This window comes from Aricia agestis, chromosome 16 (genome assembly GCF_905147365.1).
Source record: "Aricia agestis chromosome 16, ilAriAges1.1, whole genome shotgun sequence".
Lineage (NCBI taxonomy): Eukaryota > Metazoa > Arthropoda > Insecta > Lepidoptera > Lycaenidae > Aricia > Aricia agestis.
In genome coordinates, this window is record NC_056421.1 from 4,233,242 (window position 1) to 4,259,750 (window position 26,509).

The window sequence follows — 26,509 nt, forward strand, 5'->3', positions numbered from 1 at the left end:
CGAATAGAATCAATAAAAAATGTAACTGCCTAGTCACTTGTGTCTTTCATAAAGATTTGACGTAGCTTACATTACACGTAAGTTATTCGTATGAAAAGTATCTTAGACTTGAATTTTAAAAACAGTCACATTCTTGTAATGTTATATTATGTGACTTGTGACATCAGTATCCATCACAACTTATAAAAACAAATTTCAAATTGAATCAAATAGATTTAAGTTAAAAACGGAAAATATACATTGAAAAGCTTATTTTACCCTTGATATGGTGTATCGGGTATAGAAATTTAAGTAGACTACGCACGAAATATTTTTTCAATGTTTAGAAAGAAATATATTTTAAGATCACTCTGTATAAGATGTAAATCACGGTATCAATATTTTGACCTCTCTGTCCCGACTATTGTTCATTGTGTTACGATATATACCGACATAAAAAATGTTTTCTACTCCTGCCCAAAGGTTTAGAAGTGAGCAGAAATATATAACATATTTTTTAATAGGTTAAAAAAGTTAGATACTTATTATAAAATCTTCTAGAAAATAAAAAAAAAAAAATATATGGTTTGGATTTCTTGTACCAATCGCAGTTGCCTAGAATAACTTTAACTGAATTTTTACAATTACTATTAATTATTATTACACACAAATAGTGTGCTAACTCCTTCTTCGTCTTTCTCTATATTTTACTAAAGTAATCATAAACAAAATTTTATACGAACTAGTGTAATGCGAAAGTCTCTGGTGCCCAAACCGCTGAACAGATTTATGTAAGACTTGTACAGATATTCTAGATGTTCCGAATTGTATGTTTGGTTGGTTGGTATAATTAAAGATAGACTTGACAAAAATTACTATATTGTTACTTGTATGTGCGTACAAAGAGAATAGAAAAGTGAATGACGAAATGACGAAGCAAATACCAAAATATTAACAATTCGTAAGGTAGATGAAATATTAGCTTGTCGGTAGATAAAAATGTTAATGTGCCGGTGATCGTAAATCTACTGCTGTTGCTATTTAGTAATCGTAGGCGCTCGAACACTAGAAAAGAATAGAGGACAGTTTTTACTCCGGCAATGTCCATAATTTATACGTGATAATCAAATTTAACATGAGATGTACTCTTAAATAATTTTCTTTTCTCTGCTGACCGTCCTCTTTTTACATATATTATCTGATAACATCTCGGCGATAATACAATAATTAAACTGTGTGGGCGATCATGCTGATCAGATTTTGATTGTCCTTTTGTTGACAGTCACAAGTGTAGTTCGAGCTTCTTGGAAGATTAATCAAAGGCTAAACACTATTGCCCGAACAATTTCGAGTAATATCGGCAAATATTTGGTAGTATTTGCTGATATTACTTGAAATATTATTATAGTTTATAGTCATGCTTTAAAATATTAAAATCAACTGATTCAGCAGCTTAGCGACACTTTTACCATATTAGGGATAACAAACATGATGCACTTATGCTACCATTGCAGCATTGCTACCAATGCTCCCATAGGTGAAAATTTACAAAAATTGGTATGAAAATTATATCCATCCAACTTCGCTAGAAGGAGGGCTAACTATGCTCTACTTCTTTCTTATTTCAATGTCTCTTGTGAATTTAACTCCAGTATAAAGAACGAAAATAGTAATAATTATAATACGGTTATAAAGAACGAAAATAGTAATAATTATAATTCAAATAAATATATTACGGTCACTCTATAATATAATTAGTAATTAAAAGTACTATACTAAAAAATGTTGAACTTAAATTAAAAAATAAATATAAAATATAAAAATATCATTAATTGTAATTTTTATCTATTTGTAAGAATTGAAGATTTTATTATGATTAGTCGTCACGCATGACGACCTATTGATAAAATAATAATAATATGTTAAAGAAATTTATCCTTGTTTATAAGAGCTCTATATTTATGTTATTTTCTTGTTTAAGTAGTTTATTAAATATGGAACAAATTGTTATACATTAAAAAATAACAATCGTGTCTCACTTCATTTCATCTCATCTTATTCTCATCACTAATTTCTTTGTCGCCATTACCTGTCATTGGAAGTCATTTAACCTATAAGTTTCTATTGTTTGTATTTTATTAAATGTGTGAGATGATATTCTGTTGGCGAATCGAAATAAATAAATAAATAAATTCATATGAAATACAATAGAACTTTGGATTTGTGGCCTTTAGCCCTAATAAATAAATTCATTTGAAATACACTACAACTCAGGATTTGTAGCTTAAAAATATCGGGTAAATTTTAATTTTTTTTCGATTCCAGACGGTTTGACCACGTATAAGAAATCTTCAAGCGTATATCATACGTGGGCGATTACATCCCGGATTCGAACCCCAATCAAGGAGTTTAACAACCGTTTAGGTTTCAAAAGGCAATCGTTATTATGGGCCGGGAGCAGCGGGGGTGAAATTTTTAAACGCCACCCGTCTGGACTCACCCCCACACAATACTATTGTCGAATATTTTGAGACTTTTTCGAATTAAAAATATTTTTATCCTCAGATTCAGAATCAAAATAATAAAGCACTAATTTATTTACTTTTGATTTTTTGCGGGGTTTCCCACTAAAGTTTAAATTTATAAAGTCCAATTATATCTGTTTGTCTCCTTCGCTCAAAAGCGTTCATATTATTAAATGGGTTCTCTATAAGAGCACGATAGCAATATATAGTAAAAAAGATAAGTAGGACTTTAGCAAAAGCTCGTCAAACGCCTTAGATCCTCTAGCCTTCGAAATCATACTCATGATGAGAAATAGACGTTAGTTCCGCGTTCATGCAAGGCATTAGAACAGTATAAATAACACGCAGTAGCGTAACAAACCGAGAGCTTACCATTTAATTCGTGAAAAGATAATTTTTATGCTCTCGCGTAATAGATAAATAGATAGATAAAAAAATATTTATTCATACAAAATTTTAAATGAACTATCATGATAAAAACTATAAAAGAAACTGTTATAACTAATAGAAATAAGTGATAACTAATAGTTTTTGTGATAATAGGTACGTACATTACACACTGCTGTCTATATTACCTGAAATCACGGTTAGGTATATTGTGTACGTGGACGCGCATGGTATGAAGACTGTCTGCTGTGGCACTAGGTATATGAAGATAAAGAAAGAAAAAGAAAATAGGCTTAATACAATATTATACACGCGAGACGTGATACTACATTCTGTTGTTACTTGGAATCACGCTTATGTGTGCGTGAGATTCGAGCGGCCTAGACCCTAGTAAGACTACTGTAGTATACTGTGGCACTAGTTATAATAATAATTAATCTGCTCGCATCTCAGTTGTGACCTACGATACTTATCTAAATGTAAAAGACGTGGCTGCGAATCATTTATCAGGAAATAACAGTATACAGAGTGTTCAACTTCCCAGATTATGATTATCTTAGGATCTTCAAAAGTTAAGTTTGTGACCTAAATGAGGCAGTGAAAGTATTGTAAGGTTTAAATTATAATATCAAGAATAAAATTGATAAGATTTGTGTCTAGAAAGAGCAGGCTTTTTTTGAATATTGGTAAACAAGCGCTTATTAGGTACTAACACAAATATTTCCAGAGCGAATATTATAACTACTATAACTTATATGTTAATGGGTAGACCACGGAGCTAATAGACCTTTGGTTCGCACTCTTAGCGGGTGCAGGTTCGAACCCGGGTGGAGGCGTGTACCTATTAGACATTTTCTGATCTCAAGTACATAATACGGACGCTCGTGAAGGAAAACATCGTGAGAAAACCCGCACATAGTTGGTCCCAGACGTATTGACTAGTTCTTTCCTCTGGATTAGGCAGACTATGATCCGAGAATGCCGTATGCGCTTGGGCAACCATACGGATATTTAAAAATCTTGTCCCAGGCACTTGTAGTATTTGAGGAGCGTTTACTTCGCTCTGAAAAATACTGTATAAATCATCCATAACGGATGTAAAGGCCTAGTTTTTTATAACTTATGTATCCTTGTTTCTGTCTGGCAAATTGGAAAGTTACATGACAGACTAAGACATCGGATCTTGAACATGCCCCCTGATTATCTTTATTAGACCTTAATATTACCTAAATTCATGTGGACAGAAGTTCTCGGTACCTATACCCAGTTATGAAGACACGATATATTTAAAGTCGCATTTTTAAGCTATTGAATCAAGAAGTTCCGTAACAAAAAAAGGCCCCAGGCATTGCCAGACTTCGGCACGGTGTTTGTGTGCGTGCAACTGGACAAATGCGAATTATAATTGCATAAGTTAATAAAAATGCTTTATCACGGCAGTCCCCGAGTATCACACGTATTTTTTTGTGAATTTTTATTTGTATGTGGAGGTTACTATAGTTTTATAACTATATCAGCTGCCCACAAAGATACATTTAAGTCACACAAAAATGGGTCCACTTGTGAGTGAAATTTCGCGTTTCGCACAACGGAAGCTCGCGGCGCCGCGTCCGGACTCCGGGAGATAGTTCGCCCCAGCGCCTCTAGTGCATCCCCCTGTATACGTCATTAGCTGACTCTTATATGACTCTTATGACGATGATATAGGGCTTAAAATGGTGGATGGATTGCAAGTCTGCCCACTGTTTTGTTCTAAAGTTTGAAGTTGGACTGAAGGTTTCTTGTGTATATTTTCTGATGAAGGCGTTAAACAAAGTACGTATATAATTTTTTAAATTCTAATAAAAAATATTAAATATCTCATTGTACTCTGCTTAAACGCAGAAATAGAGCACATAAGTTTAATACACATTTGATATTACTACCTATTAACGTTTAGATGTGGTTTTTCATTAGCTTCTACAAAAACAAACCGAGAAATTTACAAAAATGTCTTCTACAAACGGTCTAACACAAGCGCAGATTTCACATTTTTCATTCCCCTCCGCAGCATCCATATTCATAATCCTCACAAACACGTCCATAATAGTGCAGATTTTTACAACCTGTCCGGAGACAATTTGCACTATGGGGGCTCCCCACCCTGCTGGGGGTTCCCCACCCTGGGGGCGGAAGGTGGGGAGAGGGAAGGCGGTCATTCAGAGTAGCGGACATCCGCCGTCTAACAACTCCATGGTCTAGCCTTTACAAAAACGCCTCATAGATTTGAAAAAGGAATTTATTCGCGATTTGAATTAGGAGTGTGGCTTTTTGAGGTTTCATTCAATGTTCAGGGACATTTAAATTTGTAGTTGGAGTAATTTGGTCCAATTATTAAGTAAAAGTGTGGTAATAATCTTTTTGAAATCTTTACGAATACGTATTTGATATGTGTATGCTCTGAGTTCTTTGAAAGGACTACTACGTAGGGAGATGTGGCCGTCGAGAATTGTACAATAAACAAATTTTGGCACTATCTATAAGTCTATTTATGAAATTAAATTATGTTTTCATAATGATTTCTTAAGCTTACGCGAGTATCACTCATGATATTATAAGGTTGAAACACATTTTATTAATCCCGACGTTTCGGCTGCTTTACAGCGGCCGTGGTCACGGGTCGCCTAACCACGGCTAAATTATATTTTGTTAAATTTTAAAGAATTTATATCATCATGAAAACAAGGAAACTACAGTTACCTTGTTAGGCTACAGCGTAACAACATCTTGTACAATATTTTTTTACAGCAATAACTAAGGTAAGTATATTTATGTAATCTATGTTAGTTTTACATAAACTATACAAGCCGGCACGCCCTGCACCGTCGCTAAATTGTAATTTGTTAAGTGTAAAGTTACACGCAAACGGCCCCCGCCCAAATTAGTTCCGCCTAAACAACGTGACAATTTATCGATTCAAAAATTGAATCTAAATAAAATTACTTGTTTTGTTATGAACCAGAACATTTTTTGTTTTTTTTATTAAGTCTAGATCTACCTACCTATATATATCAATTCTTTAAAAGTAATAATATGCACTAACTCCTAGACATTTCATGACCACGTAACTTCAATTGAATGAAAATGTATTAATGGAAAATGGAGCTTATGGCGCAATCTGTAAGGAATAATAGAAGTTGAACAACATATTGATTGGGAGCTTACGGTAATAAAACAAACATTCGAAATACTCTTTAACCGATTTACTCAAAAGTCTCATTGGGAATCCCTACACATGCTGGTTTCCAAAAACTATGTAAATCGCTATCACCAAAATGAGATTGCGCCTGGCCAAGGGAAGGCCAAGGGTGTAAGGGGGTAGCGGGGGTAGCGGGGGGATCTATTTTAAACTCGTAATAACCGTTGTCAACACGTGCGCCGCGACCATTACCACATATTACAAAAAACCGAGGAAAAACAATAAAATGTGTGGGGGAGTTACAGCAGCATCAAAGTGGACTGTTTGAAAGTTTTTATTGAAAACGTGGCGTCGAGAATTACATCATATAAAATTTGTAATGGAAGGAGAGTTATAGTTAAAATGATATATCGTTGAGCAGTAGAAATTACACGGATAAAGTTAAAAATTCTGCTTGTGAATGTTGTGATGAAAGACATCTAAATAGCTAGGTAACATGATTAATTCTGAATTGTAAAACTACTGAATCCATGGATGGAAAGCAACTTCCATCGCCCATGGACACTCGCAGCATCAGAAGAGCTGTAGGTGCGTTGCCGGCCTTTTAAGAGAGAATAGGGGAGGGTAGGGAAGGAAATATGGGAGGGTAGGGAAGGGAAGCACAAGCGCTGTTTCACGCCGGTTTTCTGTTTTTTATTTTTTATTGTACGGTCTACGGATCTTAATAAGAGATCCAGTTAGTGTACTAGAAACATATGTATGTATGTTATGAAACAAGACCTGCGTTACAGGTCAAGTACACTGTTTTATTTTAATCTGAGAAGATTAAAGTAAAAGCAGTGACTTTTAAAGCAGGTAAAAATATGTAGTTTCCAAAAGTTTGATATGATATAGGCACTTATAAAGACAAACTATTGGTTATGAATGGACTGCTATTGAAATTTTTAATTAACGAATTCCGAACGGTCAGTCGCGACCCCAATTTTAAACCACAAAGCAACTATGACAGCTATTTATTCCACATAACACTCGACAATCGATGTAATAATCCACAAATTCCTGACCTACCCCCTTTGTTGGCCCTAAATTTAAAAACGATATATTTCATTTTACAATAGATATACGGCAATCTATCACGGAGGAGATCTATGATATATTTACACATAGTGAATGCATTATCACTACTCCTAAATCAGCTATCAACGGACTCTTTTCACTAAAAGGGTGAGCCATAGAAAAGGTTGACCCTTCATAAAGACTTATCACCTCGTACAAAACAAGGTTCTACTAATCCTAAAAATGCCGAACGAAACGGAATTTTAATGTAAAGGGGTAGAACTCAGATTCGCTCGTGGCCTCCCGTGCAGATGATATGTTATCGAAGTCAGAAGTTTTTTCAACAATCTCGGACTTAACTTACGTTATCATACGCAAGGAATAGGACCCGCACATACATAATAAGGACGATATTTCTAAAGAAATTTAAATTTCCCGCAAAGGTCCCGAGATAGGATTAAAGATTGGGCGCGAGGGTCTTTGTGGTCGGCCCTTAAGAAAACATGATGTCTTGATATGGAAATGTCCGAGAGGTAGCGAGAAACCATTCGGAGGACGCGGGGACAGCTTGCGCATGTAGAATTAAGTGTAGGTTGGTGATAAAAAGACATGAATAGGAGAATGACTTTTTTAAATTTCAAAGAATTCACGGCAACGATAAAAGAATTGGTATTAATGATTCAACCATTTTTACTTTTGATAAAAAGGCCATTCTTCAAAATATCTTAAACATTCAAAAAGAGAAAAAGTAGCTCATCTGTAGAACAACTCATCTGGAGGATTTCTTAAATCAACCAATTAGTAGAAATCTGAAATCAGCAATTTCACCCCCGATTTTTAACCACGCATTTTAGATCCCATCAAGGTCTTCTGTACACTGCTTGAACTTTTGAGATAAATCTTTGTTTACAACCCACTGACCGACGCTTTGCGGTGCGGTCATCCGTGCCTCGAGTTTAAAAGGATAATTTTTATCAACACCGCGATAGGGCGAATCAAAGGGTCTGATATTGATCCCAAAATTATAGATGGGGTTGGAAATTATTATTTAACAAACTTGTATTTTATAATGCGATTCTCGGTACTAAAAAAGTAATTATGAATTAATCTTATTAATATATCAGAAAGCAATTACCCGTATCAAGTTAATAAGGATTCCTCCTTTTTTTTGGTCGATTAAGTAGGTAGTCAATGCGCTTAAAGTAGCTGCAAAATTTATTAAAATTTAATAATATTCTGAACATTTGAAATTTTCCATGTCAACATAAAGCAAATTAAACAGTGTGCTGGACGTGGCATGCACCTGATATAATATTTGTTTTCATACAAAGAAATGACGACCATCGGTTCAGCGGTTTTGTAATGATAATGACTATGCTTGTGGACACAATAAGTCAGCTTCAAAAACAATTGGGCATACCAAACGTATAACCGTATCCAAATCCCTGTAAGGACACACGATAAGCACGAGGCGATCTTCCCCTAACCTTTAAAGATGTCACATCTAAAATTAAACCCCACTTATTTAAAACCCGCCACTTAGCTACCTTCCCATCTGTAAAAACTAAAAATATCCCCGAGCATTGTGTCCCGCTCAAAGAAGTCCCGTAGGTCACGGGCCACGGCGACGCATGAGTGTACGTGTCAGGAGCACGCCGAACATTTTTTATCTTTGAAAAAATTATAAAAGACCGCCGTCGACAATGGGACCTCGGTAGCATCTTTGACAATTATAATATCAGTGGCTGTCATAACAAAGACAGCCGTTACGTCGCCCGTCTCACCTCCGATTCGGGACTCTAAAATAACACCGCAGAGTCGCTTATCCTGCGGCCATCTTTTGTGATTTACGTCCGTATTGTGCGCGGAGTCATGGTTAACATAAGGGTCATCACAAAGGCACAAGATAACAATACATACGTCAATCGTGTGCTCATGCAAATAATTTTTTTCTTTAAAAGCATCCCCTTTATCTGTTTATACCGATGGGGTTAATTAATATGTACAAAATAATACAATTAAAATTAAGGGCCCTCTTTCAGCCGGCACGAGTTATCTGTCACCGTTTGATATATTCCGGTTGTGACAATAATCCTCATTTTAGTAGATTTATGAATGCCCGCGTTTTGTTTCTGGTATTTCAATATTATTGTGTTCGCAGTTTATTGAAAGTATTTGACAGCTCGAAGGGGTTAATATCGTTTAGGCGGAGCTCAATAAGCCGAAACAACTGGTGTTGAGGCAAAACCTGCAATTGACGTTTCAATGACACCGTTGTTTTAATGGCAGGTCTCATAACGTATTTGATATCATATTGATCGTATGCGGCAGATGCGCTGCTCTAGATATTTTATTTTGGTCTAAGGGGATGATATTATTAAAAAAATCTAAATGTAAATGCTCTGTAAACTTTTTCAGTCTATTTGGAATGACCGCTGGTAAAAATACTAGTTGAATTTTTGGGGAAACTTTGCTTTGAACTGGCAAAATTACTGCAACAAAGAGGCCTAAAATTTTCACTTTGGTATAGATCACATAGTTCAATGGGTATATTTTGCTGGGTAATGCTGCAGCGTTTACAAAGCAGTTGACAAAATGCGGGTCGAAAATTTTGAACGGTGCACAATTTTCGGGTTTAAGAAAGCTTTTGTTGTGCAACGGTTTAATACAAAAGTGTCAAATGACGGCACATCTGCTCGCACAAAGGGTTATGCTCGGATAGATTATTTTTCGAACCGCCCCCGCAAGATTGTCCGCTTATACAGATGTTCCAAATCGCTACTTATTATGTTTGATATTTTCATAAGGTTCTTTGATACAAGAGTTTGCATTTTCTTATTTTAGTTGGTGCGTTTGCTGCATTTTCGTCTGATGGGTCTTTTATTATATATTTGAGTCAGTAAAATATTCTTAATTATATGTATTTACGTCATAACTCTTATTCCTGAATTTCACAATTAATAAAGATATGAATATTATTTTCTTGAATTTTATACAATTTTAGTAAGTAAGTACAGAGGATTAGTAATTACTGTTTAAATAAAATATTTTTTCCTCATAAAAAAAAAAAAAAACTACTGTAGGCGTCACCATTTCCTTAACAATACAAAACGGAACATCCTATAGAAGAATGAGTTGGTAATGTGACAAGATTAACAGTAAGCTAAAATGTATAACCAAATGATGACGTAGGCAATCTATAAATGGCCGATACTTGCACAATACAGGACAAAAGACGGCACGATAAAATTGTCTCCAAAGTCCAAATCCTTTCAAGCGGGAGCGAATAAATACTAAACACAAAGACGCGACGATGACGCAAACGTTTTTAATAAAAACTGATTCCATTATGTCATCTGTGGTGTTGTGATTTAAGGTCTGTGTGGTACGTCTTTACTAAATGGTCTATGTTTTGTTAATTGCAATGTTCCTTTGTATGAAAATAATCATATTCAAAGTCTTTTATATTTTCTTAAGATCTTTCATCAGATTAAAATTGTCATTCGTTTTCAATATCAACATTCTAATATTTTATACATTTGCTACCGTTAAAATACCGTACTATGGAAAAGTAATCAAATCATGAATGATTCCACGAAATGCATTCGAGCATACTAGTCCGGTTAACGAATGACTAAAAAGAGGGTATAGAGTGCATGAGCGGGAACCTAAGCTATTTCTGCTGGAACTTATTTTTTAATGCAGACCTTAGCTTTTCTTAATTTTCACTTTTCCTGAGCGTGTAGTTCGAAAACGGTTGAGAATTTGGAAAAATTGTATAGAATCTAATTATTTAATAAGCTTTAATGTCGTCATAGAATATTTTTGCTACAACGCATTTTTTTTAGTTATTGACGAAAAACCAAAAATTTGACCTTTGTCGCCCTCCCCTCCTGAATAAGTCTCTGCAGAAATTGCTTAGATTCCCGCTCATGCATTCTACAACTACATTGTTGACTGAGCTATTTTACTTGGTTAGTCAATATCATACAATTTTATAGCCCTGTTTCAGAGTAACTGGGGCCATATTTGAGTTTTTGTATTTCAATGTTACAACGTAATCCTTACATTATTTCAACTTCAAAATTGTACTTACCACTATGCATAGTGTTAGATTCGGCATCAGCCACTTCAGTTCTCGACTTCTTCTGTTCATCAGGTGAACCCGTTGTATCCATATGCTCCTGTTTGATCTTAGGCTTGATGTCCTCGTCAGGAGAACTAGATGGCATTGGTGATGTTGATGCTCTTCTTTTAGGTGTTGAAACTTCTGCGTCGGCTTCTGTTTTAAAATATTGGTTTCATCAATATAATATACGATTAAAGCAGATTTTAATTTTTATACATTCTTTAAATGTAGACTCGTTATCGATCCCGTTATTGGGACCATAACTTTTCAGTTTTCTAATGTACACAATTATTTCTAATTAATTACCATCTAAAAGTCGTTTAGGTGTGCTAGAAGCGCCGCCATCCTCTAAGAGATCTGGGGGAGCCATAGAAGGACTGGCGAGCGGTGGAGTGTGGACTCTACTGCTGGGTGGTCTTCTGGCTGTGAGCAGAGACGGCCTTCTGCCACTAGAGTTTGTTGCCACTTGACCTGTCCTTGAGCCATCTTCTTGGTCGGAATTGGGACCTATAAGTAGAAGTGAGATGAGATTCTGATTTGAGTTACTTATAATATGGAGATTATTTTAATGACTCGAAGAAAAAATACTTTTGATGGGTATTTTATGATCATAATCATTTTGTAAGATTTTTGTATGAAATGACCATTAAAATAATTAAAAATACAAACAAATATGATTCGAAAGGAATCGTCATACCTGCACTAAAACAGTGGTACGAGGTGAGCTCCTTGTCGCACGAGCTGATCTTGTGCTGGATGAACCTCACGATGTCGGCGAGCGCGAAGGCCCGACGGCAGGCCCCGCAGGTGAGGGTGTCGGGCGTCGGCGACCCCCCACCCTCCGCCGCGCTGTCCGCATCCGCTGAAACAACAGTAACGTTAGAGGAATAGAATAGAAGAAAAATTAAATGAAAAAGTAATGGTGAAATAGACGTTGATTGTGAAACAGAATAGAAGAATTGAGTGATAAAGAACAGAAATTGTGGATTTTTCTTTTTGGAAATTAGAGTACCTAGCGATCTTTACATAATATAGTTATTTATGTTCCGATTTCACATATTTTATATTTCAATATAGCAAAGTGATGATTACTTTAAAATAGTAACTAAAACATCTGAATGAACTCGACCATTACATTTTAAAGCATGTTATATTGCAAATTGCTATGCGTATCCTGTAAAAGAAACTACAACATGCATAAAAAAGTGTCCCAAGATTTATTGGGACACTTTTCAATCTTAATAAGTCAATCAAACCCTTAGACGCAAGCCATTAATGTTCAAAAGGATGTGCTAAAGATAAAAACAATAATTAAACGCCGTATAACAACCATGACTTATGCATCTGTTGCGTCAAAATAAAAAGGCATTGGGCATATGGGCAATGACACTGGTCTAAATTATATTTAATTATAGTCTTGTCACGGTTCGAAGGTGTCGTTTGTGGTGACCACTTATCTCGTGAATGGTAATAATTACCACTTTGGTGATTTGAAGGGTATTTTGACAACAGATGTGCAAATTACATGCTTTTTACAGGGCTCTCGTTTGACCCATTTAATTTTGTTTCTCCTTTTTAAATGAACATTTAACTTTTTTATTAGTGTTGTAGTATTGAAAGTTGGCTATAGCATCGAAAATAATCTATAAAAATCTTATTAGTAAAAGAGAAATGAAGAAATTTAGAAATATTTTAAGAGGACTTGGTGTAGTTTATGTTGTGAAAAATGTTTATCTACCGCGCGGTATGCATCGTGTATTTTTATACGAATGTAAAATATGTTTTCAAAAAAAATTCTCGCTCCTCGCTGATCTTTCGTTGAAAGATCAGCGAGGCTAAAATGGTCGGTTTGGAGAATCATATATTGAATCATAATATGATTCATTGTTAAACTCCACTTTGCGTGCAATTCATATAGTGATTCACTATATGAATTGCATGCAAAGTTTAGCTTAAAAATTAATCATATTATGATTAATTATATGATTCTCCAAAGCGACCATTTTAGCCCCGCTGTTGCGCTAGTTATTACAACATTTTCCCAAATAAACCCTACTATAGCTTGCCATAACTTAGTCGACTACAAAACGCGTATATATAAAGTTGGCCATGTTTGAGCCCTTATTAAGCACATACCAATAAATGAGGCAGCGGCTTCGACGCCTAAGAATTATAAAGGCACTTGTACATTCACGACGCGGGGCGGCGCGGATCAAAGAGCTAATTTTATATAAGTACTACGCTCGCCCTTGCAATCCACATTCTTATTGTTGTTCCTCCTTTATGAGGAAAGTAGGCCGTACTTTCTTCGCAGGGGTTGCTCGTAACCTGAGTACTAAATTAATACAAAAAATACATGGTTCGATCGCTTTGTTGACTGTACCTGGTTTGTTCGAGGGGTTTGTTATGTAAATGTGTCATGTTTTTTAAAGATTTATTTAGGCGGGCTCGTGGTGGCTCGTGGCTCTGTTTTTACGGCAGCACTAAGGTCACTTCCGTTTAGTTTAATTGAAACTTTAGCGCGTGGTCTAAAAAATAGGAAGTACGTGCGACTACGATTGTAAACGTATTTTAACGTTGTTCGTGGCGGCCGAAAAGGAAGATCTTCCGACCGAGCGAGGTGTTATGCTCGGTCAGGCCGGAGCCCACTGACGTCATTTCAGACGTTGTATATATCTTGCCGTTCTCCGAAACTTCGATAGCGCGATGCAGGAATGTTAGGCGAATTGTGGGTACCGCCACATCACTCCCCCCCGAAGACCTGTGGTATTCTTCGAAGCGCTTGTGTTGTCAGGTGTGGGCCGAAGCTACGCGTGCAATGACCAGGAGAGGGACCACGTGCTCTGCTTGCTGACCGGTCGTTGTAGCCTATGGCTGCCCCGTTCAAGCCAGACGCGGGTTCGACCGGCGCGGACCTCCAACGCGGCTTATGGTCGAGGCGACCCGGTTATGCTTGATGTCTGCTGACGTGGTGCGGAGGGGCGGGGAGTGTTGACGATGATTGATGTCCAGAAGGATGCGTGTTCTTGTCGGTGGTCACCAATTTCACGTTATTCGTGGCGGCCGTAAAGGAAGATCTTCCGACCGAGCGAGATAGCATGCTCGGTCAGGCCGAAGCCCCACTGACGTCATTTCAGACGTTGTATATATCTTGCCGTTCTCCGAAACTTCGATAGCGCGATGCAGGAATGTTAGGCGAATTGTGGGTACCGCCACAGTATGATGATAGCTTACATTGTGAATGTAAATAGTTAAAATGATTATTTTACTTATTAATTGTGAAACTAGACGATTATATCGCTAAGGTATTAAGTATTTCCTAATCAGTAAATTTTTCACAATATGTTAAACGTTGTAACATCTGATGTGACAAATCAACAACATAATCAATTTCGAAACGTGGTTAAACAAAATACAAAAAGGAAAGTTTATAAACGCCTATAAAAATTAGGAGCTCTTAACCTATTGGGCACCTAATGCGTATCCAATACACCCTTAATCGAACCCTATCAATACTTTAAAGGGACAGACCACGCCCTCTCACGCGACTGGACAGTGGTCAGTGGACATGCGCTGTTACTCCTGCTGTATGTAGGTCAATATTTACACTGAAAATGTATGCATGTGATAATTTCGGTTATGTACTTTGGAGCTTTAAGTTCTCCAATGTCGTATAATATACGACATTATATAGTACTTATGAAGTATAATTATTAATTACAAAAAATAATAATTGGAATTACCTAAATATAATTTTTAGTTGCCAACTATTTATAATCAGGTGTAATAACTGCGTTAATAGAACATAACTAAGTTAATGGAACACTTCTCCAAAAATAGAAATATAATATAATTTTGAATGATTAATTGTTATTTAAAATTCAACCTATTGAAATTATGTCGTGTATTCATATTTAAATAAATTTTCCAACACCATTTCAAAGGCTAGAGCTAAATCAAAAATATTCCGATCTTTAACGAACGTGAGCACTTAAAATTTCGGACAGAGTCTATTTTTGGTCTGTGGTTCTGTGATTTATTGAAAACTTGTGTGTTCTAACTCTTCAGGTGACATGGGGAGAGCCCCACGCCAAACTTTAAATGAGCTTGTTACATGCGAGACGAGTTAGATTTGTACTTACTTTTTTGAAAGGGATATGTTCAACTTGCATTAATTATTCCTACGCTTCCCTATTCTACCTTATATTACTGTACGAAGTTCCGTTTTAAAATTGTTAATACTTTATATAAATACTATTATATCTACACTATATTATGAAGAGTATAATGCAGTAAAACAACGTTTTTGTCCTTATTTGTCGAGCTTTATACAAGTTTCTGACAAACAATCTATACATAATTAAATAATCAAAACGTCTGCTTTGATAATTTAATTATGTATTTAATTTTTAATGAATAGATGATAAAAAGTAGACCACTTGAAACTATCTGCGTGTAAAGCTAGATCCAAAAATAGAAACTTGAAATAAGAGCCATTTATTTCCACAGATCTCTCTCCATCAAAAATTATGACAACGAATTATGAATTTGTGGCCACGATTACACTATTGTGTAGATATGTGCGATTTCTATAGATTATGATAGATCTGAGTGAACTGGAACAAAAAATGTCCAACTTTGACACAGCTATGACCACCGTGCCTGATGGTAATTGGCAGGGGAACCCTAGACCCCATTGTGGTCACACAATCGTTTTCGACAATAACTCGAAAAATAATACATCGGTGCCGCGGGGGTGGATTATATCGAGAATCGAGATTGATCGGCCATTTCTGTATTGAATTAAAATACTATTAATTTGAAGTTCATACTCGTATTATAATCTGCCTTAATATTAACGCGTAGGTTTTCAATGGGTAATTACTATTGTTTGAGGATTAAGCATCCATATTGTATAGTAATATTATCAATTCGAAAGTGTGCCTCTCTGTTGAATCCTAATTCTTCAGGAACCTTTAAGAAAAGAGCGTATTTCCTTTTAAGAGGTCGGCAACGCACCTGCAGCTCTTCTGATGTTGCGAGTGTCCATGGGCGACGTAGTTGCTTTCCATCAGGCGACCCGTTTGCTCGTTTTCCCCCTTATTTCATAAAAAAATCCTTTTTTTATAAAATACTTTGATTATGTTTGTAAAAATCACAAAGTTGTCGTCAAAATCAAGTGAGTACGAAATATTAATTTTAAATTTTAATACATATCAGGACACATGTAACAAAGTCAATCATTGGCGGCATATTGTGTGCCAAACATTCTGCACACTTTTTTTAGTTGCCACTTTTTTGTGTGTCTGCATAAAGCCTTATAATTTTTCGTTCATTAAAATGACATATTCTCACAAAGGCCACGTGTTTTGTCCTGTTTATATGACATGTCGACAATCGACATCTTGAATGGCTGAAGTTGTCGGAAGTGGACATCGACAAAGCCTCCTTTATGCCCTCTGTCGGCAAATTCTTGGCGTTTTTGTTCTTATTAAATTGTTTTGGTTGTGCGTTTTTTGTCAATCATTTCAATGTTAATGATTGCATTCCAGCGAAATTTTTATTTCTTTTTAACGATTGATTGACAATTTTAATCGTACATTCGGATTTCGGGCCGAGACAGATTTTAATTCTTATTTATGGAGTCCTTAACAGTACATACTACATAATATATTGTGATGTGTGCTTTTGATAAAACAATTTTTGTTTTGCTGCTTTTGATTAAGTTATTGGTAAATGGTATCTAAAGGCCATTAAGCTATTAATAAATTTTCTTAACTGTACTATTTTTTTTAATAATTATTTCTGTAGCAAAAATTACCACTTTTAATAGTCAGCTTGAAATAACTTCCTGCCATAAATTACCTATGGTATTTACTAGTTACATTATAATATAATAAGGTAGTTCACTAATTACAATTAACACCCGCCCATACTGGTCGGCCATAGCGGAAGGCGGGCTGTGTCAACAGCTGATGACGTCAGAGCTACCCCTGTACTCAACTAAGTATGTACACGTCCGAACTCCGAGTACATAGTACTTTGAGTAAAGAGTTCAGGTTTAAGTGCGTTAATAAGGACCGGAGCTTGAGTAGAAAGTAAAAAGTAACATAGTTTTTTTTTTGCTAAGTTGTTAAAGTTGGTCTTATTACTTAACTAATGTCTTACAATTTTTATAGTTTTTATACCTAATTATGACAAAAAATAATTTAAAAACAAGGGTTTCTCCCAGTCTTATTATTTATTTGTGTAGAGAATCATCTAAGAAAGATTCAAGATTGGTAACATCAGCAACATTTTTATAACTTAGCCATTTAGCCGAGCCGTTTGTAGGAAAGGACTGAAACTAGCTAATAATATTACGGCTAAACAGCATCGGCGAAGGGACAATAAAACGAGATTACCGAGGGAGACCATTGGCGGCTAATTCAGTTATCACCGCCCTCGGTGATAAGACAAAAGATTATTCCTTTTCCTTACAAGTTTTTTTTTACTTGACAAGCTTTTGATGTAAGAAAACTGTTTTATGTTGCTAAAAAATAATGATTCTAAAGTCATGTTGGTAACAACGTTGATCTTATCCGCTTTTAATCGAAAACAACGTAATATATCCGTTTAGGAACTAAAAAAATGCCATAAACAGACATTTACAAACACAATAGTAATCAAGTCATAACAATTACTATTATAACTTGATAGCTATTTTTGTAAGGTAAAATCTTAATTTAAAGAAATTATTTAAATCCAAGAAGCTTAAATCCAAAAATAAATTCAGTAGATATCGCCACGGTTATAGTTGTTTTTTCTGAATAAATAACATAACGAACAACAACTGCAGGTAAGTTGTATTTTTGTGCGAAAAAATGACAACACGAATAATCAAATTATGGTGGGCAGTAATCGTGTTACTGACATCCAATACTTGGCCTCCTCTGTGTATTGGCCTCTTCGTTAGAGGGATTTGAATATTTTTTTACTTTAGGCGTGTAACGGGATCCGCCTGGGGAAACGGACAGCCCCCGAAATAAGTGAAAATTGAAAATTCCTCTGACAAATTTTTTACGATGTATCGAATTTCAATGACCAATATCGAAAAGTGGAAAAAGCGAAGGTAATTTAAATAAGCGATATTTTTTTTTCAAGTTTAGAGGTATAATTTTAAATGTACTATATTTGTTCTGAGTTTTATGTAACTCGGGAAAGTTTCTATTTATTTCGAAAACCTTAGACTTATGCAAAAGAAAATCAATTTCGAAAATATTTCTCTCGTATAATCGTTATACAGAGCAAGATTCGAATAGAATATATATTTCGGCCATATTTACTGCAGAACAATATATTTAACGTTTATAGGCCAAGAGCTAGGTGGCGGTTACGGTGGCATAATTTGTCACAGACGAGTGTCAATAAAAACGCCACGCCGGACTACTAGCTCCTATACTACTGTTCACTAGTGAGGGGAAAACTTAATGTCGATAAAGTATATAGAAAAAGTACCTGGGTGAATTTCCCAAACGGAATTTTTTTGTCTTCCTTGAAATTACTATTAAAAAAAGGGAATATTCTTGTAAATTATTTGTTTTTGTATTCAATGGGTAGCTATAGGATTGTGGCAAAAATATAATATGCCTAGGACTATTACAAAGGTAGAAATAAATAACTTAAAAATCTATTTTTATCAAACCGGTGCTGTCCCTCTACTTTTTTTACAAACATAAACGTTTACATACTAGCAAATATAAACAATTTAAGGGTAATTACCCTTAAATTGTTTATATTTGCTTAGACACAAAATGTTCTTAAATTTAAGAACATTTTGTGTCTTAAAGAATACATAAAACCTGAAAAGTATATAAAATATGTAAAAATAAAAAAGTTCACCGATATGATAAAAAAGGTCATTTGTTAAAATTCACCCACTTATATTTTCCTATAAGTATAGTAGCAAAATATACTTCATTGACATTTTGTATTTTGCTTACGTATCGTGACATTTCTGTTCATGCATGTCAAATTAGGGCTTAGATTATGAAATAACGCTTTTGTTTAATTTTTTAAACTAGATATACATCATTACTTTAAATTTAATTTACTAATTTATGTTACATATTAATTTTACATCTTGCTCCAAATTCGATATCCTTTAAGAGTCGTTTTTAGCTTTAAAAAAGAAAAGGAATATTGAGTATAGTAAATAGTTATTTTCGTTTCATAATAGATTTCAGGTCATTTCTCAATAAAAAAAAATCTGGAATCAATAACAGTGGTAATTAAGTTAACTCGTACAAGTAATACGCTTACAGATAGTAGACAACATTCTTCATCTAATACTGAATACATACAGTGAAATCTAATGTACCATATCGATATATTCTTCATCTAATACTGAATACATACAGTGAAATCTAACGTACCATATCGATATAAGCACATCACTATAACGCTGTACCCTTACACTTAACCCCTAATCCTGAGCGGCAGTAAACTCTGAGCGGGCACTTACGACAAAAATCTTAATTCTACTGCCGCGCTGCCGTTAACTGCCCTCTCTAATTATCGCCCCGAGCTGTATCTATTACCGGCAGCACATCAATGGCCGTAAATATGTGATATATCACATAGATGTACGCTGAGTTTTAAAGCAAAAGATAGTAAGTGGCAGATGATATAGAGCCTAAATAACCAGCTAAGTATACCAAATTATGTCTATATGCTTCTTTAAAAAAAGACAAACTAAAAACTTAATAATGTTGATAATCATTTTATCGGTAGATTTTCTTTTGAGGCTCGAAAGTCGACAACTTTTATATAACCATAAATTATTTTATTAATTGCCGGGTCAGCTAATTTACCATAATATTTTGCAAAATATCTTATTGAGAAAGCAAAAACCTTAAGAATAACTTGAAAATAAAAGGATACCGTTATATCAAAGAAAATAATCCTCTACATCACCTAATAAATATCGTCGAAAATTTTCAAAAATTCTAACCCCCATGAGGATAATGCAGACTTTCCTGAAGCAATAAAACTGGGCAGACGTCCGGTCGGCGCGCTGCCAGGCACCGCATACATGCGCTTGGCGAACGATGTGGGTGAATAGGGGGTGAAAAAAATCGGGGGTGAAAAGTTTTTAAAATGAAAATTTTTAAAAATGACCCATTGAGCCAAATTGTTTGTGTAGTGACAATTAATAGGGGAAAATTATTATCCTCTGCGACAAACATTTTTTTGGTCCGGAAAATTGAGGCGCTTATTAATATTCACGTTCCAATCAATGTTATAAGCTAATAATAAAGTTAATTATAGTGACGTCACTCTAAAACTTAACACAAACGTTACGCAGAAGCCAAGTTGCAAAAATTATATAAGCAAGGTTAAGCTTTCGAGTTATTTAAACAAAGTGCCATATACAGTATTGCAAGTCGTTACTTTGACAAACGGCCGCCTTGGCTACAAATTTGCGGTCAACTGAACCGAGGGATGCAGTTTATCTAAAATATTCTTTAAATAACGCTTTATTTAACATAGTGCTGAGGTTTCTTGGCATAGATGAGCTTCGGCCATTTCATAATTTTGCGAAACTACTGTTATAATAGACGACATTTTTTGGAACTTGGCTGATGCACTACCGTGCGTCTACAGTAGATATCAATAAAAACAAGTATCTGTATTCTATATAAATAAAAAAAACAATTTTGTTAGTCTCGCTAAAACTCGAGAACGGCTTAGTCCTAAATTTTCGTGGAAGTCTAGGAAAGGTTTATAATAGAGGAAAGTGATAAAAAATTAATCGGTTACCTATCTAATAAGTAATAAAATTATATTGCACCATTTATTTACTTAGTAACACAATAAAATAACGATAATTTTACCACATATATCCAACAAAGATATAAAGTCCGTTTTATAGCTATATAAAATCGATTGGACTATAACTTTGACATATAGTCCACTTACTAGCTCATTTATATGTTAATGTAGCCGTGAGATTCGCATATAGATATGTTTCGGTATCATATCACTGTTATTACTTTCCAATTTGTCTTCTATTTGTGTTTATGGACCCCACAATATAAGGAACCAATCAAAACCAAATTAATAGGGAATACATGAAAATGCCTAAATGTTTATTAACGTTTTGACATTGATTGAAGCTTCTGATAAGTTAGCAGAAAACTGAGGAAAATATTAAAAAATCTAACTTGTAATAAAAGCAAACTTGTAATTAAATAAATATGATAAGTTTGAAATGAAAGTGTCACTATAGTTAAAATATTACTATACGCCTTCAGTTCAATATTTAAGTAGAAACCTCAATTAGTGATCAATAAAAAAAATATATAAAAAGCGGAAATTGATAAATGCACTAGGATTTAGAAATATTAAATACCTTTTCGCCTTAAATCGATGCCAGAGTCGAAAAATCTTGACTTACTCCTTGAAGACAAATCCATTTTCTTCGAGTCTCACATGCACCAAAGTTTTAAAGTTAAAGTCACTAGAGCACCTCGAGTTCGAGTCCAGTTTGCGAGTCCACTTAAATCTTTAGCATGTGAACATCTTCGAGGATGATCACAGACTGTGGGCTGCGCGAAACGACACCCAGAAACTAAAAAGCCCCACTAAAAAACTCCAGGTAAAAAACCCCGTATCAAAACCGCTTCCTAGTGACCCCGAATCGTCTAGCATCCCTTTGTACCTTTATAATAGTAATTTTTTTTCACACACGCACTACCCCAAGCAAAAATACGCGGCCCGAGAACCGCGGCGAAAGTATAGAAAAAATTGCTGTCCCCTATTTGAATAGCCAAAAATTGCATGTCACTGCGAAAATGGTATTAGTGAATGAATGCGATCTCGTATCTAAATGGATGACTTATAATTGTGTGCGATATTTAGCATGAATTATTGGCGGAATTGTATGCAGCCGGTAATTTAGGGAACGGGCCAATGTTTTATTATGCGCGTAATAAACTTTTATAACACGCATCAAAAATTTCGTAACCGATACAAAATATAGTCGGCAGTAAACATTTATTCACTTCGCTACTTAGCTGATAAAGTTTAAACCATTAGAAAAAGTTGATTCTTAACATCTGCATGTATTATTTAAAGAAGCATAAAAAAAGTTACATCAAAATTTTTGTAAAATACAAAATCTCTTACTATTAGTAAGAGGTTACAATAATGTCTCTAAAAGTCAAAAAGCTTCAGCGGGGCTAAAATGGTCGCTTTGAAGAATCATGATATGAATCATAATATGATTCATTTTTCTAAAATCGCAAAATGCAACTCTGCTTGCAATTCATTTATGTATTTTTGTACTGATTTGACATTTGTCAGTTTGACAGTTTTGACAATTCATTTGCTGAATTGATTGAGAGGAAATGCTAAATGTGACCATTTTAGCCCCGCTGAAATCTATGATTTCAGAAATTGTCTGCCCATATTTGCTTGCCAAATATTTAGCCCCGCAAAATATCGTGATTTTCTGGCCTGTGATAACAAAATTATGGAAATCAAATTTGTACCCGAAATGTAATCGAAGTGACCCTAATGTTAGAATGTTTGCTATTCTAGGTAAACACCGATTGACACTGAGTGTACATCTGGTGACGCAAATAATGGGGGATTCGATAAACAATACAGTAATTCGATTTGCCGAACTTTGACGGATTCTGTGGCCGAGAGACTTATATGTGGAACTCTCCTTATGTGCATATACACATAATACCACTAATACAAATTGATAGGAGGGAACCTTGAATGATTTTTTCACCTGTTTTAAACAATATTGAGGTTTAGCTAAAAATTTTGAAATGTCTGAAAATAGTAAAGGTAACACGAATATTTCGTATTTCCACAACGTGAATATTACAATCTATAAATGACTGTAAATTTTCAAAATTTGATTATGATTACAGTACAATGCGTCTTAAATATCATATCAACTTAGAAAGATAAGAGGATCTTCCTGAGTTTTCAAGACTTCCTAAAAATAACAACAAAACTAACTAATAAGCAATTACTTCACATAAAGACCTGCCAACCCATAACTGTACAAAATTAATTAAATCTATCAAAAACACGGATCTTATCCAAAAACGGTCCAACGAAATTCTTATCTGAATGGTAGTAAACATGGATAGCGGTGGAACAAAAAATGCACTGTTACCATACCTGATCGGGCGTGTGAACCCACAACAGGTGGCCGTAATTATGAACGGACAATGGTGGACCGAATTCGCGACTCCTTCCGCACTGTTAGATATGCTTTCTTGACATTTATCATCAACTGATTTTACTTTAAATTTATTTTATTGGAAATCATCATTATTTCGATTGGATTATTTCATTGCTGTTGTTTAAAATTATGATTATTATCGTTATTTACTGATTTTATGATAACTTTATTAATTAATTGAAAGTTATCTTTGTCATTGGCTTATTCAATTGTTAAGGTTGCTGCAATTTTATTTTACAAATCGTCATTATCGTCTCGAACTGATGTTATTACTTCTACTTTTGGTTAAAACAAATTAAGCTGATGAAACTTTTGAGCTTGCAGTAGAATATTTTGTGCTACTGAATACTGTTAGTGAAGTCTACAAAAATGGTTATAATGTGTTATTTTTTTACGAGGAGCCAGTTTAATCTGATTAACTTTATTAAACCAAAAAATCATTTCCAGTAGAAAATCCATATTAATGTTCTATTACATGCTCGAGTCTTTTTTCAAACGGAAGGGTCGTGTGAGCAAAAAATGTTCACATATGCTCCATTTCTGGTCAAGAAATCCTTTGTGGTCCATTGTGTATGACAGGTCGGAATTTCAAAGAGTTGGATGTCACCTTTGCAGAAAGCGTGGGAGTAAATACGTATCACACTTGGCGATTTTTTTTGTTTCGAATACACTGGTGATGAAAAAATAATGGTTGAGTTTGTGTAGCTGTGTAAACCATATTTTTATACGAATGTTACTATGTTCTGTACAATTATAATAGACTAGCTGTTGCCCGCGACTTCGTCCGCGTGGACTTCAGTTTATAGCGCGCGATGTCAATAAAATTGTTGTCAAAAGCTTTTATAAAAAAAACCCTGGTACCCCATAAATCAAAACAGCTGTGCTGTGTGTACATAATATTTCTTTTTTTTTAATTAAACTTTATATTTTATGCCAAATTTTAAAGCTTATTTAGGCCCATAATTACACAACTTTACCCATAAACTATTTATATCATTGATAGGTTTAACTTTTAAGGTTACGTCACTGCATAGATAAAGTACTGAGTTATTTAATGACGTAAAAAAGTAATAACAATCGAAAAAAATCGAAACTCAAATGTAAGCCACCACCTCTTATAGAAAGAAGTCTGGGCAAGCGTCACCGCGATGTAGGGGACGCACAGCGCCATCTATTATGCATTTTTAAAACTAACTTAATTTGAACAAATTTACGCATTTTCACCCCCTTACAACCCTTTTTTCCAGTAAAAAAGTAGCCTATGTCCTTTCTCAGGCTTTAGACTATCTGTATATAAAATTTCATTACAATCGGTTCGGTAGTTTTGGCGTGAAAGCGAGACAGACAGACAGACAGAGATACTTTCGCATTTAAAATATTAGTATAGATTAGTAATATGGGCCTTATCAATGAATCACTTTTTTATTGATATTATAAAATCAACCTTATAAAAACTGTCGAGTTTAGCCTATCAGCTTTCTTTGCCCATAATATCGTCTTTTGGCTAGAAATACATCTTATAGAAGATATTGGTCTTAGGTGATGATGATAGTATTATTTATATGTTGTATATCTGTAGATATCAATTAGCCAACACGGCGGGTCCCGGGGTAATTAAATGCTCTGCGTCGAGATTGTGTCGCGTTGTTAAATAGCGCGTTTCATGTAGAGTTGATAACGTATAGACTAGACACTGCTTATGGAAATTGTAGTAAATTCATAGAATTTTAAATAAATGATTTCTTTGTTACGAAAAACCGCAGTTCTCTGGTGTGAACGGGAAGTATGAGGAACATTTTGAGAAAGATAAAATTAATTTTAAAACAAGATTTTATTATTTCATAACGATATAGCCGAACAATTGAACGATAACAAAGAGTTAGTTTAAAACGAAATTTAATTTTTTGAAGTCTAGACCACATTTTACGGGAAGTAATTTGAAATGCATTTGCATTACACACTTCTAGATTTTCTTTCCTACACACGTTGATGGTTCGAATGTCTCCGGCGAACAATGGGCCGTGTTGGGCTCGGGTCAATTGTCGGTTATCTGCCCATCGGGAGATCTCGGCCGCGGTCGCCATCAAATTTATTGTGTTCGCCTCTACGTTTACAGTTATGTTACTCTGTGGTCGAGTCCGCAAATATTATCTAATATGGTATTTATAAATTATGATTGTGTGGTTATTTATCTTGGAATATTTTACAATGGTCTGAGGTGAGATGTTTGCTGAGAAATGCTTGTCGTAGATTAGATATTGTACGTACGGGACGTTCTGCAGAGGTTTTATGGATTACTTAAATTAATTTCACGTTGCTATAATTGAATTTGGATAACCTTACTAATAAAATAAATGTGAAAATATTTTGTTTGTTTGTGTGTAACCTCTTTCGTCTTTATACTTAGAATGATAACTGAAATGATTTTAACGGGTATATAAGTCCCGTTTACAGATGAAGAATTGTTTTTTTTTGTTGCCGAAAAATGTACAGTTCCCGCGCCATAAGCTTTCGGCGCGATGGAATTGTGGGGGTCATCCAGTAACTTATAAACTAACCTCCGTATTTTTTCCGTTGGTCACACCTGACTTATTTATACGCAATATTTATACGTTTGTTAAGGTGAGCGTACACGTTTCACATGGCCTCAATTAAGCAGTCATCATTCAGACGGATGTAAGTGCATAATCTCGGGCCGGGTCACCGCGTTAACAAGCCGAGCGGTCACGAGCTGCCCGGTATGGGAAAGCTCCCAGCGTTTGTATGCAGATACGACCTTATACCCCGCGACCGGCCGCGGATGCACGTTGACGTATCGTTAATATGTCAGCTACGATAATTTACTTGGGGATTAATGTGTTTATTATAATAATATGTAAAATTATTCTATTTTATACGTATTTGGTATTTTTTAAAAGATGCAGATACCACATTATACAGTTACCTACACACGTTACCCGAAGTTGCGAGTTTTTTTTTTCAAATTTTTGGGACATATCTAAACTTTT

The 26,509-nt window shown here is 34.9% G+C and overlaps 1 protein-coding gene across 1 annotated transcript in view; it reads right to left on the minus strand.

The window, feature by feature from the left end:
• The window catches only part of LOC121734779 (B-cell lymphoma/leukemia 11B), a 62,851-nt gene that overhangs the window by 4,211 nt on the left and 32,131 nt on the right, over positions 1-26,509 (minus strand). The window contains exons 4-6 of the mRNA XM_042125394.1: positions 11,952-12,116; positions 11,561-11,761; positions 11,222-11,407 (exon numbers count right to left, since the gene is read on the minus strand). Coding sequence (XP_041981328.1) covers positions 11,222-11,407; positions 11,561-11,761; positions 11,952-12,116 — 552 coding nt within the window. The remainder of the gene's footprint in view (positions 1-11,221; positions 11,408-11,560; positions 11,762-11,951; positions 12,117-26,509) is intronic.